Consider the following 14,359-nt stretch of genomic DNA (forward strand, 5'->3'; position numbering starts at 1 on the left):
ATTGAATTGAAATGAATTGAACTAGTTGAGACTAAACCGAACTGAACAAATTGGGGCTGAACTGAACTGAATTGTGTATGATATAAGGAAATTAGAAAGTGAACTGAACTGAACTGAACAGCTGATTGAAGTTGAATTAAACTGAAATTAAGCTGAACAGAAAATGCCCTAAGTAGAGTATAAGGGATATTTCTGCATGACAATGATTCATCCATTTAACATAAAACACTAAAAAGAAAAGATTGAGGTGGTCTTCCATCTCCCTAGTGAAACCACACATGCTAGTGGAAGACGCCCCACAACCACCCACCATTCCACCAAGGAAGAGCCATGACTAAAAAGATTGATATAGTATACTAATATAAAACCATTGCGTTTCAAATTTTCAACCATTAACTTAAGTTTTGGTGAAGATGGCTTTAAAAAAGAAAGAAGTCCAAAAGAAAATATTGAGGTGGTCTTCCATCTCACGTAAAAAATAAAAAAAAAAATAAAAAAAAAAAAACCATTAACTTTAAGCTTTGGTGAAGATGGCTTAGAAAAAGAAAGAAGTCCAAAGCTCTAGCAAATCCCATGTGGATGATATAGCTTCAACTGTTTACATTATCATATATGTAAGAAAAATTAGTTTTCAGAGTTTGATACCAACACATATTTGAAAAGATATAATTTCAACTATAACATTAGTTTTGAGAGTCACTTACTTTATGTAAAATAATAATACTAATAATAATTAAAAAAAAAGAAACTATTGTTACAAACACCAAAAATGATTATAGAGTATTTCATATCAATAAGAACAAATTTTTTTGACGAAAATTTGTTAAAAATAGGTACGTAATTTTGCTAATCTAAATACTCCAAATTAAAGGTGAAGAAGAGTTTTGTTTCACGCATACCATTCACATGGTTTTTCATTCCATTACGTAAGAATGGAAAACATAAAATCACGTTATCTTATCAACTTATAATTAAAATGACAAATTTGTTGTCCCTTTTAATATATTTTTTTTTCCCAATTCTACCAAAAAAAAAAAGCCAATAAGTTATAAGTGGAGACCATCTTTTCAACGGCTAAGATCACACGAAGTAAAATCATATCATCAAAACGCAGCGCTTCGATAAAGCGGGAAAATAAAAGCAAAAACATCCTCCCCGTTGGTTGGAACATGGACTCAACGATGCCACGTAATCATTCATAAATTAATAAAAAAATCAAAACAACAAATAAGATAACGTTTTTTAATTCACCCAAACCCAAACATCCGAAACGCAACGCCGCGTTTTCACCAATCATTTTATCCAAATAAACTTTTTCTTTTTTTTATTTTTTTTTTTATTTTCACTTTCTCTCTCATCTTCAACCGCAATTTGCACAGTTTGATTGATTTGCCACTCTTGGGTTTGGATTTTCTCTCTCCTTTAAATTCTTCAAAGTTCGTTGTTTATCTCTCTTAAATACTGTTTGATTGTTAAATTAAATCAAATTATAATTTAAATGATTGATGATTGAAGTAGAATTGTTCATGTGTTGATGTGTGTGAATTATGATCATAAAATGTTTAATTTTTATTGATTGATTTTATTTTATTAGTTTAACAATTTTTGCTATTTATTCTGGTTTTTTGAGCTAATTTGTGTAATTTTGAGCTGTTGAATTTTGTGTTGTTCGGACTAGCTTAGTTTGCAATACTCCTACGTCTCTGAAAGTTCTTTCTGTTTCGATGAAATAATCGCGGTTTAAACAAGAAGAACGGTTAGATACGGATGAAGTATAATTTTGTTGGATTTATTACTGTTTTAATGAATTGGAATATGACACCTTTTTACTAGTGCTAATTTTGGTTAATAAATGTTGAAATTCATAATAATATTGTGTTGATCAAGCTGAATATCATGTAAATTAGTTCAAGTTGTTGTAATGTTCAAGGAATTATATATTTTGCTAGATTTTATTTTTGTTATAAAATTTGTTACTTAGGGTTTTGGGTCGAGATTTGGAAGATTGCTATTACTAAGAAATGGATTGCTATTATTAAGAAATTTACACGAAGTACTAACTAATTGATCATTGAGAATGAAGATGGATTGATTGTTGGAGTATAAAAATGGTTTTAGTCTTGAATGAAGGTAGTATAACATATTTACCATTAATCTATGATAAATGGTATAGTATACGGAGTAAGGCTTCTATTAATAACTTGCATTCGAGTTTTATGGTATGATTGGTATTGGAGAAACATGCTTTCATATCATGCCACTTATCAGATGGTTTAGTCACCATCTGCTATTTTAGTGACAAAGATCGTGTAAAGTGTTACTATTTGATTTGTCATTTGGGGTTATGCCTGATTGTGGACTGTTTTTGGTTGCCTAGGATTTTGTTGTAGAATTGTAGAACTACTAACATACACTCATGTACTAACTTCATTATTTTCTAATGGCAGGTCTTGTGACATTGACACGTAGTACCACGATTTGTATACTGATCTTCACTTTCCCTGTTTCCAATTGTATGGGGTTATCTGCTGAAGCTGGCACCTGAATTCTAATAATCTTGGTAACATTGAACAAGTGGTGGACTGGTGTCACATAGAATATATTGAAGAATGGTGGTTGCTTCTTCTTTGCAATTTTCCCATGAATTCAGACTGTATAGTTCTTATGGACTACCATACCCGTCTAAGGTACAAACTTATACTGGGTTACAAATATGGCAGTGAAATTCTTATAATCTGACATTGGAATTCTTTGGACCTCTTAGTTCTATTACTAAAACATATCTATTTCAGCCCATAATGCAAAATGGTCGACTTCCTTTCTCCAGCACTACTGTTTCAGCAAATAATGTAGTAAGTTCACCTATGGAAGCAGAACTTAATTAATTTTCAGTTTATTCAGTTTTTTGAATAGCAACTTTTGTAAAATTTAATGCTGCCGGTGCAAGTATTATGTATCTGTAGCTGCTATGGTTTATTAGAGAGGCTCCCTTTTCCCAGTGGTGTTAAGAGCAAATTGCTATAATAATCTGTCAATGTTCTATTTCCTGTTTTTTGTTTGGGGATGAATAAATATTCCATTTGCATTTTTGGAGGTTTTTATGCTTATTTGATTGTATTTTCAGGTAAAGGATGCTTGGAATTTTCATTTTCTAAGCAGAGCAATCAATAAGAAAGCCACTGATTTCTCCAAACATAGGAACTTCCTGTGCAGATCTGTTCTTTTACCAAATGGAGGAAATTGTTCTTCTCTAATGCAGAATGCTCCTGTTGTTTTGAAGAGGTACCTCTTCTGTTGTTTTGTCTTGTCATTTACCTTCCTCATTTAACCATTTGTTTATTTATTTATTGATTGTTAGAAATTTTCTGATTGTTTGACTTGTGGTTGATGTATACTACTCTTCCATAGAGCTGGCAAATGTGTTGTGTCGTGTTCAGGTTTGGTCTCATATTCATTTGTCGTTCACAAAATGTATATCATAGAATAATATGATTTATTCAAACGGGCTATGTTCAGTTTAGATTTGTGTCATGTTGTGTCAACCCTTCCTGTTTTCTCTCATAAATTTTGTCTTGTGTCAAAGACTTCTGGCTCCATGCTTCTTTAGTCTACATACAATTTTGGGTAGAATCTTTTGAGAACTTAAAATTTAGATGATATACCTGGCAATCTAGGGGATACCTATCTTTTTTTAATTTTCTCTCTGGATTTAAAGAGTTGCCTAAGTTATTTTTGTGAAGGATTAGGCTTGTTAGGCATTGTGAGTCTAACTTGATGAGTTGCATTCAAACTATTATCAATTGTCCTCTGTATCCGTGTGTTTTTATTTCCCTCTCTATTTTTTTTCTCCTTTTTAGTGGTATTAGATGAAAAAGAAACAAAGAGTTGTAGAATTGTGTTGGATTTTGTTATCTATCCTAATTTGTTGGATCTTTGCCTACAGTTGGCATCAACTGTTAATTCAGTACAAGTTAGGGTTTTCACATGCTTATTGTGGATGCTATTTATTCATATTTGGGTCATGTATGCAGGGTGTGTGACAGTTTATCTTCGAAACCAGTTGTGTCTCAGTTGATCCCAGCCGTTGGTGTCATTGCTTTAGCATGGGGACTTCTGCCACTTCTGCGATTTGGCTGGAGTGTTTTCATTTATGTATTTATCTTTCCTTTACTTTTAGTCTCACCCCTGAAATTCAACTAAGCTTTGTGACTTCTTTTATATACTCAATACCCATTTTTAACTCCTTTGTTTCTGTGTCTTTTCCCTCCAGAAAAATGGTGGCAGTTGGAAAAGGAGTAGCACATATTTTTTTGCGTCTTCTTATGTTCAACCATTGCTACTATGGACTGGAGCTTTGCTTATTTGCAGGTGCATGGAGCATATTTTTCTCAGTTTTTAAACTTCTTTCCCTTGACTGCTATAAAAGTATCTATCACTGGGAAATCATGTGGTATCAATAATAGAGTTATCTTTTCCAGGGCATTGGATCCTATGATTTTACCTTCAGAAGCAAGCCAGGTTGTTAAGAAGCGGCTCTTGCATTTTATACGATCATTTTCCACGATGGTAGCCTTTGCCTATTGTTTATCTTGGTGAGCTTCTGTTCTATCTTAATCTTTGATTTATTGCTAAAAGAAGCTGGATGCCTGGATATGCTTTTTAACTGCTCTGGAATTTTACGTTTGGTTCTTTGCAGCAAGTCTTTACGCATTAGTGTAATGTGGTTTCCTTGATGATAGTTGTAAATATTAGTACTTTAGGTCTTTAGGATGATAGGATCCGACAATGGTCTTATGTAAATATGTTTGGATTGTTATTTGTAACATACTAACACCTAAATTTTCAAAAATTACCATGATATAACTATTTTCTTTCTTTACAAATTTAGACATATGGCTGAAAAAGCTTGACTGCCAGCTGCTGTTTCTGATGCTAGTCGTGGTTAATTCCTTGATTATATCATTCAGGGTTTCTTATGAAAGATTTTTTATTGGGCTTTTGGCATCATCATTCTGAAATGGTTGTTTTTGCCTTTTTTTTTTCTTTTTTTTTTCCCCTTTTTCCTTTTCCTGGCAGCTTAGTTCAACAAGTGCAAAAGTACTTTATGGAAGCTAGCGACTATAATGACTCAAGAAGTGTATGTTCTAGGTTCCCTTTTTCTTTTTATTCTGGTAGCATGCATTTTCCTGATATAGGCTGTTGTATGCAAACAAAAAGTGGTTTCTGCTCTATTTTAAAATTACTGAGTCTGATTTTCCATGATTGTGTGTGTCACTCTTGCCAGTCAATGTGCGAGTAAATTTAGGAGCTCATTACTAGTTGAAAGTTTTGTTTATGGTACAAATTTCTATTTAACCGGATTACTTTGCCTCTGACAATGAAATTCTACCTTTCTATTTAATTTGTATTCTGAGCAGATGGGCTTTCAGTTTGCTGGAAAGGCTATCTACACAGCTGTATGGGTGGCATCAGTTTCATTGTTCATGGAACTCTTGGGTTTCTCTACCCAGAGGTGGCTAACTGCTGGAGGTCTTGGAACAGTATTGCTCACTCTTGCTGGGCGTGAGGTGCTGCATGTTTTCTTGTATTAATAAATCATTGGTGATTTCAAGCATTTCAATAATCGTTATTGTTAATTATTGCTACAGATATTCACTAACTTCCTGTCAAGTGTGATGATTCATGCAACAAGACCATTTATTCTGAATGAATGGATTCAAACAAAGATTCAAGGTTATGAAGTGTCTGGTACTGTGGAGGTGCATATTTTTCTGAAGCTTCTAGAACTGTTAATTACCGTTTCTTGCATAAGCTTCATACTTTACTACTTTGTATTATTTACTCAGGAGTTGGATTTGGTCACAAAAATTGTCTACTTTAGATTTGCAGTCAAAGTGGGTATTTACTTGCTGCTTCCGCAACATGTGTAATAATAATGGTTTTGTTATTATCTCAGCATGTTGGTTGGTGGTCACCAACTATCATCAGAGGAGATGATCGTGAAGCAGTTTATATTCCAAACCACAAGTTCACAGTCAGTATTGTGAGAAATCTAACCCAAAAGACTCATTGGCGCATTAAAACCCATCTTGCTATTAGTCACCTGGATGTCAACAAGATTAATGTGAGTATGAAATTGATTCACATTGTATCTAGTCAGTACTTGCTCTCCATTCTTGCATTTCAAATAAAATTTCTCTCCCCTTTTTGGCAGATTATTGTAGCTGATATGCGCAAGGTTTTAGCTAAGCATCCCCAAATAGAGCAACAGAAGTTGCACAGGAGAGTTTTCCTGGATAACATCAACCACGAGAATCAGGCACTTCTGGTTAGTACAATGCATAGTTTAATCAATTTCCCTTTTGATTATGAAAAGGTTTTGTAAGCTAGGTCCTTCATTTATATACGCTAATGAAATAGTTTTAGGGCATGTTTGCTTGCTCCAAGTCCAAAGTTAAATGAAGCTTCCTCATTTTTCATGGACAGAATCCTTATCATAATTAGACAGTGAAAAGTTTCAATTTTATATGTGGCTCCATTTGGTATTTTTATGATTGTCACCACGTCTTGCATCACTAAGTTATTGTTTGTGGAAGAAAAACTTGGTAACTTCTGGGCCAACTGGCTGGTGAGAGTCCTAAGGAAATTCCTTGGGCCAAACTCTAGCTTGGGATGTAGTGCTAATTGGCTGTTGGAATTTGCTTCCGTTGTTTCCACATTGTTGAAAATTTTGATTTTTGATCAACTACCTCTGGATCTTGAATCAGTTTACTCAGTCAACTGACTATTTCAAGTCATCTGCTATGGGTAAACATGAAAAGTCAGCTTATGATTCTTTCATATTGTTTTGCAGATTATGATATCCTGCTTTGTGAAGACTTCTCGCTTTGAAGAGTACCTTTGTGTTAAGGTAAAATTCACCTCATTAGATTAATACCATCAATCAGTACTTTTTGTTTGATATTTTAGGTGCTAGCAAGAAGTTTCTAAAGTAGTAATGGTACTTTGTTCTCCTCAGCTTATTTTTAATGAAACTTGTCATCAATATAATAAATTAATAATTTAGGAGCCAGTTTTTCAAACTTTTCACAACCTTTCAAACCTTCATTTCTCAAAATTTATAATTTAGGTGATTAGTAAAGTAGTAAGGGTATATAAATCTAACACCTATTGACCTAACAGTCTAACACCATTATTACTTTAGGAACTTCATGACAGCCTTCCTGATTTAAGCTTTTTCTAGACCTTCCTGAATCCTGATGCATATTTGAGTTGATTCTATTTCTGCTGGAAACTTTTTTCTTTTTATGCAAATTTTTGATAATTTAACCAATTTTTATCTCTACGACTTTTTGGTTTAAAAGTTTTCAACATATGTGAACGCGACACAACATTTAGCTTGCACAAGACCACACTGTGTCTCTGCCAGTCTTAATTTAACAATTATACTAATCAGATGGATGCATATATTCAATAATAGCTAATTTGATTTTGCTGCCTATTATGTAGTTTTACGTTACAACTTGATTTGAAATCTATAATTTAACAACTCTCATGATAAACCTGTTTTCTTAAAACAGGAAGCAATACTCTTGGATCTTCTAAGAGTTATCAGCCATCATCGTGCTCGACTTGCCACACCCATTCGAACCATACGAAAAGTTTACACTGAAACAGACGTCGACAATGTTCCATTTTCTGAAACTGTCTACAGTGGTTCTGGAGCTGTTAATAACCATCCTTTCCTACTAATAGAACCTTCTTACAAAATAAATAGTGACAATAAAACCAAATCTCCAACCCGTAAAGATGAAAAGTCTTATGTAGCCTCAAAATCCGACTCCAAGGTAGATGCAAAAATTGACGATCAGGATAAGGTAGACGTCAATGATAAAGGAGCTTTAGAAAAGGATCTCAATATTTTGAAGAAGGATGATGAAAGTCAAGCTACCTCACCAGCACCAAGGACAGCATTAGATGAGAATATTGTTCTTGGTGTTGCTTTAGAGGGCTCAAAGCGAACCCTTCCTATTGAAGAAGAAGAAATTTCACCATTGTCTTCTTCAACCGGGGATTCAAAGGAATTGGCTGCATCTCGAAATGGTGTTGGATCTTCATCAGGTGCAGAGGGCAAGAAAGACGATCAGGTATCATCAACTGGTAGTGCGAACCCAGGTGATAACCGTGAGAAGACGAGTGGGTAAAACATTACTGTCAGTTGTCACATATAGTTCAAATGACTCAGCAAAGAAATGCCATATAGCTGTCTATTTTTCTCAAGGCTGGCATATTGCAGGGTACCATCTTCCAGTGTTGTATATTACAATAGTTAGTATTTGTATATTCTATAGAGAAGAGTAAAGGAACATGGCTATTTTTGCCAAGTTATAATCAGCACTCATCGTCTCATCTCCAATCGTCTATCGAGAAACTTAGGGTTGCATCTTTCCTTGCAGCTCTAGCACATCTCGGGCTTGACCACAAGGAGATTAACTTATGTAAATATTTGTAATCAAGGTCATCTTACTCTAGATAAAGTGGGATTTTGCCTTCTCAAAAGACAACCCTAAACTTCTTGTTTCCTTATTTGTGTACATGTATCCAAACGACTAAACTGTCATACAGAAGAAACATGCCCCAAGGTTTTCCAAATATTAAGAAATAACAGGTACATCAAGAATGAAAATTTTAAGGTACAGCAGCTTGTACCTAGCAAGGTATAGACAAAAAACGCGGAAAGAACATGTAACAGTTTTTTAAAGAACATAAAGTTGTTTTGTAAAGAACATATAGCTGTTTTGTAAAGAATATCGAATCTTATGTTTTTTTTATACATCTAAAGAACATCCGTAATATTTATAAAGAACATGAAAATATTATGTAATGACTAATGAGCATTATTTATGTATATTCACCATATTTTAAAAAAAAAAAAATCAAAGAACATTTCACAATAAGTAATTAACATTATATCACACATAAAAGTACATTACACTAACAATTAAAGAACATGAACATATGTTCTTTTCACTATTTTTTAATATAAATATGTTCATTACTTTTTAATAGTATGTTCTTTTCATTACAACGGTATGTTCTTTACATATGTGTAATATGTTCTTTTCGCGAAACGGCTGTACGATACAAGATACCCACGCCTGTAGGAACCATACATTGCATCAAGAAAAGTGTAAATTTGCTCATTAATGTAGAATTTGCTTTCTGCATTGCTAAAATATTGTAGAGGAAGAACAAAATGAATGACAGGAAGTGCTTAAGTCAAGTTAGATTATGTTTGGCACATACAATCAGGAACAGGGTAAGTATATATGGACTGCTTCTCCTTCCTCACTCTAATTTGTCCTTGCCTATTTTTGTGCCCGGCTACAACAGCATTCTGAAAGTCATGCCAACTAATACTCTGATTCAGGAAAAGCTGGCCTAGCAATGCCATGTTTGGTCTTATAGTCTTCAGATTCAGATATGCTCGGTGACCCAACTGTACACAAAAAGGTTTTGAATCAGGTGATTAGTAAAAAGAACATTTCTGAAAAGAAGTAAGATCACTGATTGCACATTAGCAGCATAATCTTATAAATGATTCTCGGATTCTCTCCTTGTTTCTAAATATTTTCATTTATAATGACAGAAGTTACTCCGCTGAAAAAAAAAATGAATGGAATTTTGAGAAATTTATGGCATACTATCAGAAGGAAACACAAATAAAAATAAAAATAATAATAAAAAGCTTACCATCGCATTATGCATGTTTCCTGGAGAAGCAGAGATGAAAATATCACTGTGCATGCTCACATAATAATCCACTGCGGCTAACAATGAAGCTTTGCCTTCAACCTTCCCACGCTCATCAGCAGTAGCAAGACTCCTTTTGTCTTCTATACGGGGAAACAACGTACGTAGAGTTGATATCCTGGCTTCACCACCATATACCTGAACAAAGCAATTTAGTAAACCTAGCTAAAAAGCCTGAAATTCAAGTTCTCAAATAGAGGGAAAAAGGAACAAAGTTGACACCATTCACTGTTTCATATCACACCTTGTGGGAAGCCAGGTAAAGGCGAGTGTTGTTGGTGAAGCCTAAAGCTGCAAGCAACAACCCAATCTCTTCCGGTGTCAATGGGCAACGTCCTTGATTTCTCAATTCTTCATCAGAGAACTGAGTTTTCATAACTCTTCCTTGCCAAATGACTTGACGATATTTTGCAAGAGCTAATTTTTCAGCTCTACCCCCACCAAAATCACAAGCTGAATGCGCTGCCATATCCTGAGATAATTATTGCAGGAAGCCTATTGTTACCAAAACCCCTCAGAAACAATCGACCATCAAATAGAAATATAATATTCATTGTGCATAATATGGCATATTGTGAGCTCTTCCATCATAACACTTCTTCACAACAAACATAAACTTGTCCTTTAGTAGAGGTGAGGAGAGGAGAGGGAAGGAGGGAATGTTGGGGAAGAATAGTGATACTATTAGAAGATTAATGAGTCCAATAAAGGCTCCAACATCTACTGTAGGTATTTTCAAATAATTTAAGCATCCTTGGTAAAGATTTTATCATCATAACTTATCCTAACAGTTGACCGTGCTTAAACTATCCATCACCGCAGACAACTATAAAATTAAACTAGTGATCATGTACTAAAACGTAAACCTTACTTAAACAAGGTTTATAACATAAAAGCCAGGAATAACTATAAAGTTAATGTAGACAACTCTGAGCAGTACTTTGGTGGCTAGGTGGTCAAAAACAAACAGGCACGGATTTTCCAGGTCTGTCCAGGTTGCCCATTTACCTTGAGAGATAAAAAGGCAGAAGAACACGGTCAAAATCTTTTGAGCAAAATGAGTTTGGAAACTGTTCAAATCCCTCTACTGAAAAGATAGAATAGAGAGCTTGTAAAACTAAAATCTATAATGGATAGACATGGAGTTCAGAAAGGATTTCCAAATAGAAATGAGTTGTCCAGATAGTCGTGACCTTACTAATTTTTCTAATCCATGAAAGAGAATTACAATCACAAAGCTACAAAAAGCAAATCATAAAACAAGATAGTGAGAAGAACAATAGGAGAGAATCTCACTTTATCAAACCGAAGATGCAGCACAACATACTTTTCCCTCTGTCCAGAAAATTCACCAGATGAGCGCAATCGGCTGACAAGGGTGTCACCCAATGCCCTAATATGTGGAACAAAAAGTAATGCTTCAAAGTTGACCTTGCAACGAAGCTGTTGAATGGTTTTAGGCAAGTTGTCAAAAGCCAAACGGTGTGAGAAAGGGGAAATTGCAGCAATTCCATACCTAGTATAGTTCAAAAGATATTAATCCAAGAGTCCACTAACATTAACATAAGAATGGAAGATTACCAGAGAAAAACTAAAGGAAACACATGAAAGAACACAAGTTTCAGACGGAGTATAAAAGAAAGCATGAAGCATGTAGCATTAAAGAGAAGAGCAAAGGTTACTTTCAAGTAGTTGAACTATGTATGTCATTTGTCAATAACCGCTTAGCATGCTTTTTGTAGCATTTCAGGCTATAATGACTCAATTTATTCACTCAAACAATATGCATCAAGTGTTTGGAGTTTTTTTTTTTGACGAGAAGGTGTTTGGAGTATTTAAGGATATGGCAAAGAGTAACTTACCTATGCAATATAGGTATTACATTCTCCAAATACCAATCAGCTGATGCATGGACAGGTGCAGTCTTAATTCGGGTTTCTCGTATACCTGTGCCATAATACTCCCTAGTGCTCCAAGAGTATTCGATAGGCAACTCAGTAACTATGGAAATTTCATCCCTCAAACTACTGATAAAGTGATCCAAATCAAATACTTCAGAAAATGAACTGCACAAACATATCGCACTGTAAGTCAATATTATGGCCTTAACAAGCCCTAAATTAAAGAAATCAATCTTCAGACAACGCACCTTGAATCTTGCCATACTGTATTGACTTCCAGGTGTGGGATTACAAGAGTTGCATTCAAAATTTTAGCAACAGCAACGGCATCACAAATCTGAACAAGGTTAACAGATCTGTTATAACAAAAAAAAAAACAAACAATTCATACAATGAATTCACATACACCAGTAGCAATAGCAAGTCAAGAGCATAAATTTACCCCCATTCTCTGCTGGTTTAATCCTCCATCAAGAAACACTTGTATATAGCCCTGCGACTTCTCAGGCAAGGCTGCGAACCAAAAATTGGGTTAATTACAATTAAGTTGCACCCTATGTAACAAGAACACACTAGTTTCTAGTACTTACAAGCACTTTTGGTATCATGACATGATTTCCATCCTTGGTGGGGCAAAGGAGACCACAGCTCAAGCTGCCGTCGAAAGGGCTGAAACAATGCAACAACATAATAAAGACCAGCAAGTACTCAACTATCACTCATGACAATTCGTCTACAATAAGATAAATTCAAAGTGATTAATGGCTAATAAGCACATACTCACAGTTTGCCATTGTAATGCCCCCTGCAAGAGACGCATATGCCTTGGTTTCGGCGCGTTCCATTCCTACAATTTGGAAACCAATAGTTCATAATCGTAATCTATCACATGAAATGCTTATCAAACCATTGAACACCCAAATTATAATAAGTATACAATCTTTGCTATGTCCATCCATAGCTGAATAGCTTCAACTTCAACAAATATCAAAGATAATAATCACCGTCAAGCAAATCAAATCATTTCCCTAAAAACTATGACTATGATAATAATCATCTTCAAGCAAATCAAATAAACTCTAAAGTAAAATTTCCTCTCTAATTTATTTATTTATTTGTTATATGAGGAATCATCTCTAGTAAACATAAACTTCTAAACGCAAAGTTTTAATCAATTTCATATTCGACCCACAAAAGTCAAGATAGAATCTTTTTCCACTTAACAGTATGAACCCAGAACCAATTTGATATACCCACCAAAAATTAGCAAATACCCAGAAAAATCAACAGTAAAAATCAGCAATAATCAACATCAATAAGTGAATAAATGTCATAAATTTCAATCAATTTTTATTTTTTTTGGACATAATTGACCAGAGAAACTTACAGAGAAAAGAGAAGGATAGGAGCGAGCGAGGGGAGAGAAAAGATGAGGGAAGAAAATGGGAAGGAGTAGCACGAACAAGGAAATAAATGTCGGTGATTTGTGGGAGTAATAGCTCCGATGATGTTGTGACACCTTCATCATCATCTGGAAATTTAACAACTGCCTTTTCTTTGAGTTAATTTGATTTTTGAAGACTTGTTTATGTAATTGATTGATCAATCATGCCGATATTTACAGTTAAGTTCGTCCCACAAAAATGGAAGACGAAGAGAGGCAGACTGGTAGAGATGGTAATGGGATCCTGGTAGTTGATACTTTGGAGAGTGAGTAAGTTTGAGTTTCTAACCTTTTTTTTTTTTTTTTTTTTTTTTTTTTTGAGGCAGTTTCTAAATTTTAATTGATTGATTTCAATTTTGCATTAAGCATCTAAAGATTGATTTCCTTTCCTATAAAGAAGATTGTGTAATTTTACTTAAATGATCTCCATTAATTACGAATTACGAGCAGTTGTTTGGTTGACATAAAAATACTGAAAAAAGATTATTTATAGAAATGTACCTATGTGAACGAATTATTTGAGAAGTTTTCACAAATATAAATTTTGACAATTTGTTTATTTAGTGTCGATTCTCTAGAGTAGAAATTTCTATGGAAAATTGAGTTCCCATTGCTATTGGTAAATTCCATAATCTCCATGAAGTGGATTGTGGAATATAATTGCCATAATTTAGAAAATGGCCACTTAATAAAAGTGATCTTGAATTTGATTAATTTTTAAACAGAGTAATAATAATTGCACATATGATTAATCTCATTACTATATAAATTTAGTTTTGGATGGGAGTTCTTCAAATGTATTCAGATAAACAATGTTATAAAATTGCATTTATTTTTCTTTCCTGTACCCCTCACACATCAAGCTACGTATGTTGTTGACTTGTTGGTGATGAAGGTGAAAGAGAAAGATCAAAGGGAAGAGTGGTGGTGGTAAAGACAACGACGAAAACAAGATAAACTCGTGAGAGTTGAGATTAGTATTCTACCACTATAACTCAAATTTGGAGCTGGTCCAAAGTAGTTAAAGTTAAGATAATTTTCGATGATTCTCAAGATAATCTTCTCAAATTGGTCATAGGTTATGACCTTTTTCACCAACAATCATAAAATCATACATTTGACTTCTGATTTAACCACCTTAAGCATGTTATATCTACAAAGGTAACTTTCACATATTCTTTTGCTATTGTAACATACTCCA

The 14,359-nt window shown here is 34.2% G+C and overlaps 2 protein-coding genes across 3 annotated transcripts; one reads left to right on the forward strand and one right to left on the reverse strand.

The window, feature by feature from the left end:
- The first annotated feature begins 1,263 nt into the window (after positions 1-1,263).
- LOC145614183 (mechanosensitive ion channel protein 2, chloroplastic-like) lies at positions 1,264-8,582 on the forward strand. 2 transcript variants are annotated; one of them, XM_081669196.1, is made up of 14 exons: positions 1,264-1,402; positions 2,448-2,687; positions 2,793-2,852; positions 3,125-3,282; positions 4,032-4,152; positions 4,271-4,368; positions 4,479-4,592; positions 5,077-5,137; positions 5,418-5,567; positions 5,649-5,759; positions 5,957-6,124; positions 6,215-6,328; positions 6,854-6,910; positions 7,581-8,582. In XM_081669196.1, exons 2-14 carry the CDS (start codon positions 2,610-2,612, stop codon positions 8,202-8,204), a joined length of 1,914 nt encoding a protein of 637 aa, XP_081525322.1. In that variant the 5' UTR covers positions 1,264-1,402; positions 2,448-2,609; the 3' UTR covers positions 8,205-8,582. The 2 variants fall into 2 exon arrangements, with proteins under 2 accessions (XP_081525322.1, XP_081525321.1); XM_081669195.1 differs by having other exon boundaries at positions 1,278-1,436.
- A 427-nt stretch (positions 8,583-9,009) lies between these two features.
- LOC145614181 (O-fucosyltransferase 31-like) lies at positions 9,010-13,776 on the reverse strand. Its single transcript, XM_081669194.1, has 10 exons — positions 13,102-13,776; positions 12,499-12,561; positions 12,305-12,383; positions 12,157-12,227; positions 11,963-12,051; positions 11,676-11,879; positions 11,110-11,329; positions 10,058-10,285; positions 9,754-9,951; positions 9,010-9,499 (listed from the first exon to the last, which is right to left on the reverse strand). The coding sequence occupies exons 1-10, from the start codon at positions 13,243-13,245 to the stop codon at positions 9,290-9,292; spliced, it is 1,506 nt and encodes a 501-aa protein (XP_081525320.1). The 5' UTR covers positions 13,246-13,776; the 3' UTR covers positions 9,010-9,289.
- Between the last annotated feature and the right edge of the window lie 583 nt (positions 13,777-14,359).

Source organism: Chenopodium album, chromosome 25 (genome assembly GCF_948465745.1).
Source record: "Chenopodium album chromosome 25, dcCheAlbu1.1, whole genome shotgun sequence".
Classification (NCBI taxonomy): Eukaryota; Viridiplantae; Streptophyta; class Magnoliopsida; order Caryophyllales; family Amaranthaceae; genus Chenopodium; species Chenopodium album.

What these genes read in the sequence shown, in the direction of transcription:
- LOC145614183 (XM_081669196.1), top strand. Translation starts at nt 2,610, where the DNA reads ATGGTGGTTGCTTCTTCTTTGCAATTTTCCCATGAATTCAGACTGTAT. An exon ending in GCTGGAGTGTTTTCATTTAT is followed by an intron (nt 4,153 to 4,270) that starts GTATTTATCTTT and finishes TTTTCCCTCCAG; the next exon opens with AAAAATGGTGGCAGTTGGAA. An exon ending in TCACTCTTGCTGGGCGTGAG is followed by an intron (nt 5,568 to 5,648) that starts GTGCTGCATGTT and finishes TTATTGCTACAG; the next exon opens with ATATTCACTAACTTCCTGTC.
- LOC145614181 (XM_081669194.1), bottom strand. Translation starts at nt 13,245, where the DNA reads ATGATGATGAAGGTGTCACAACATCATCGGAGCTATTACTCCCACAAA. An exon ending in GGGCATTACAATGGCAAACT is followed by an intron (nt 12,384 to 12,498) that starts GTGAGTATGTGC and finishes GCATTGTTTCAG; the next exon opens with CCCTTTCGACGGCAGCTTGA. An exon ending in TAAACCAGCAGAGAATGGGG is followed by an intron (nt 12,052 to 12,156) that starts GTAAATTTATGC and finishes AACCTTGTTCAG; the next exon opens with ATTTGTGATGCCGTTGCTGT.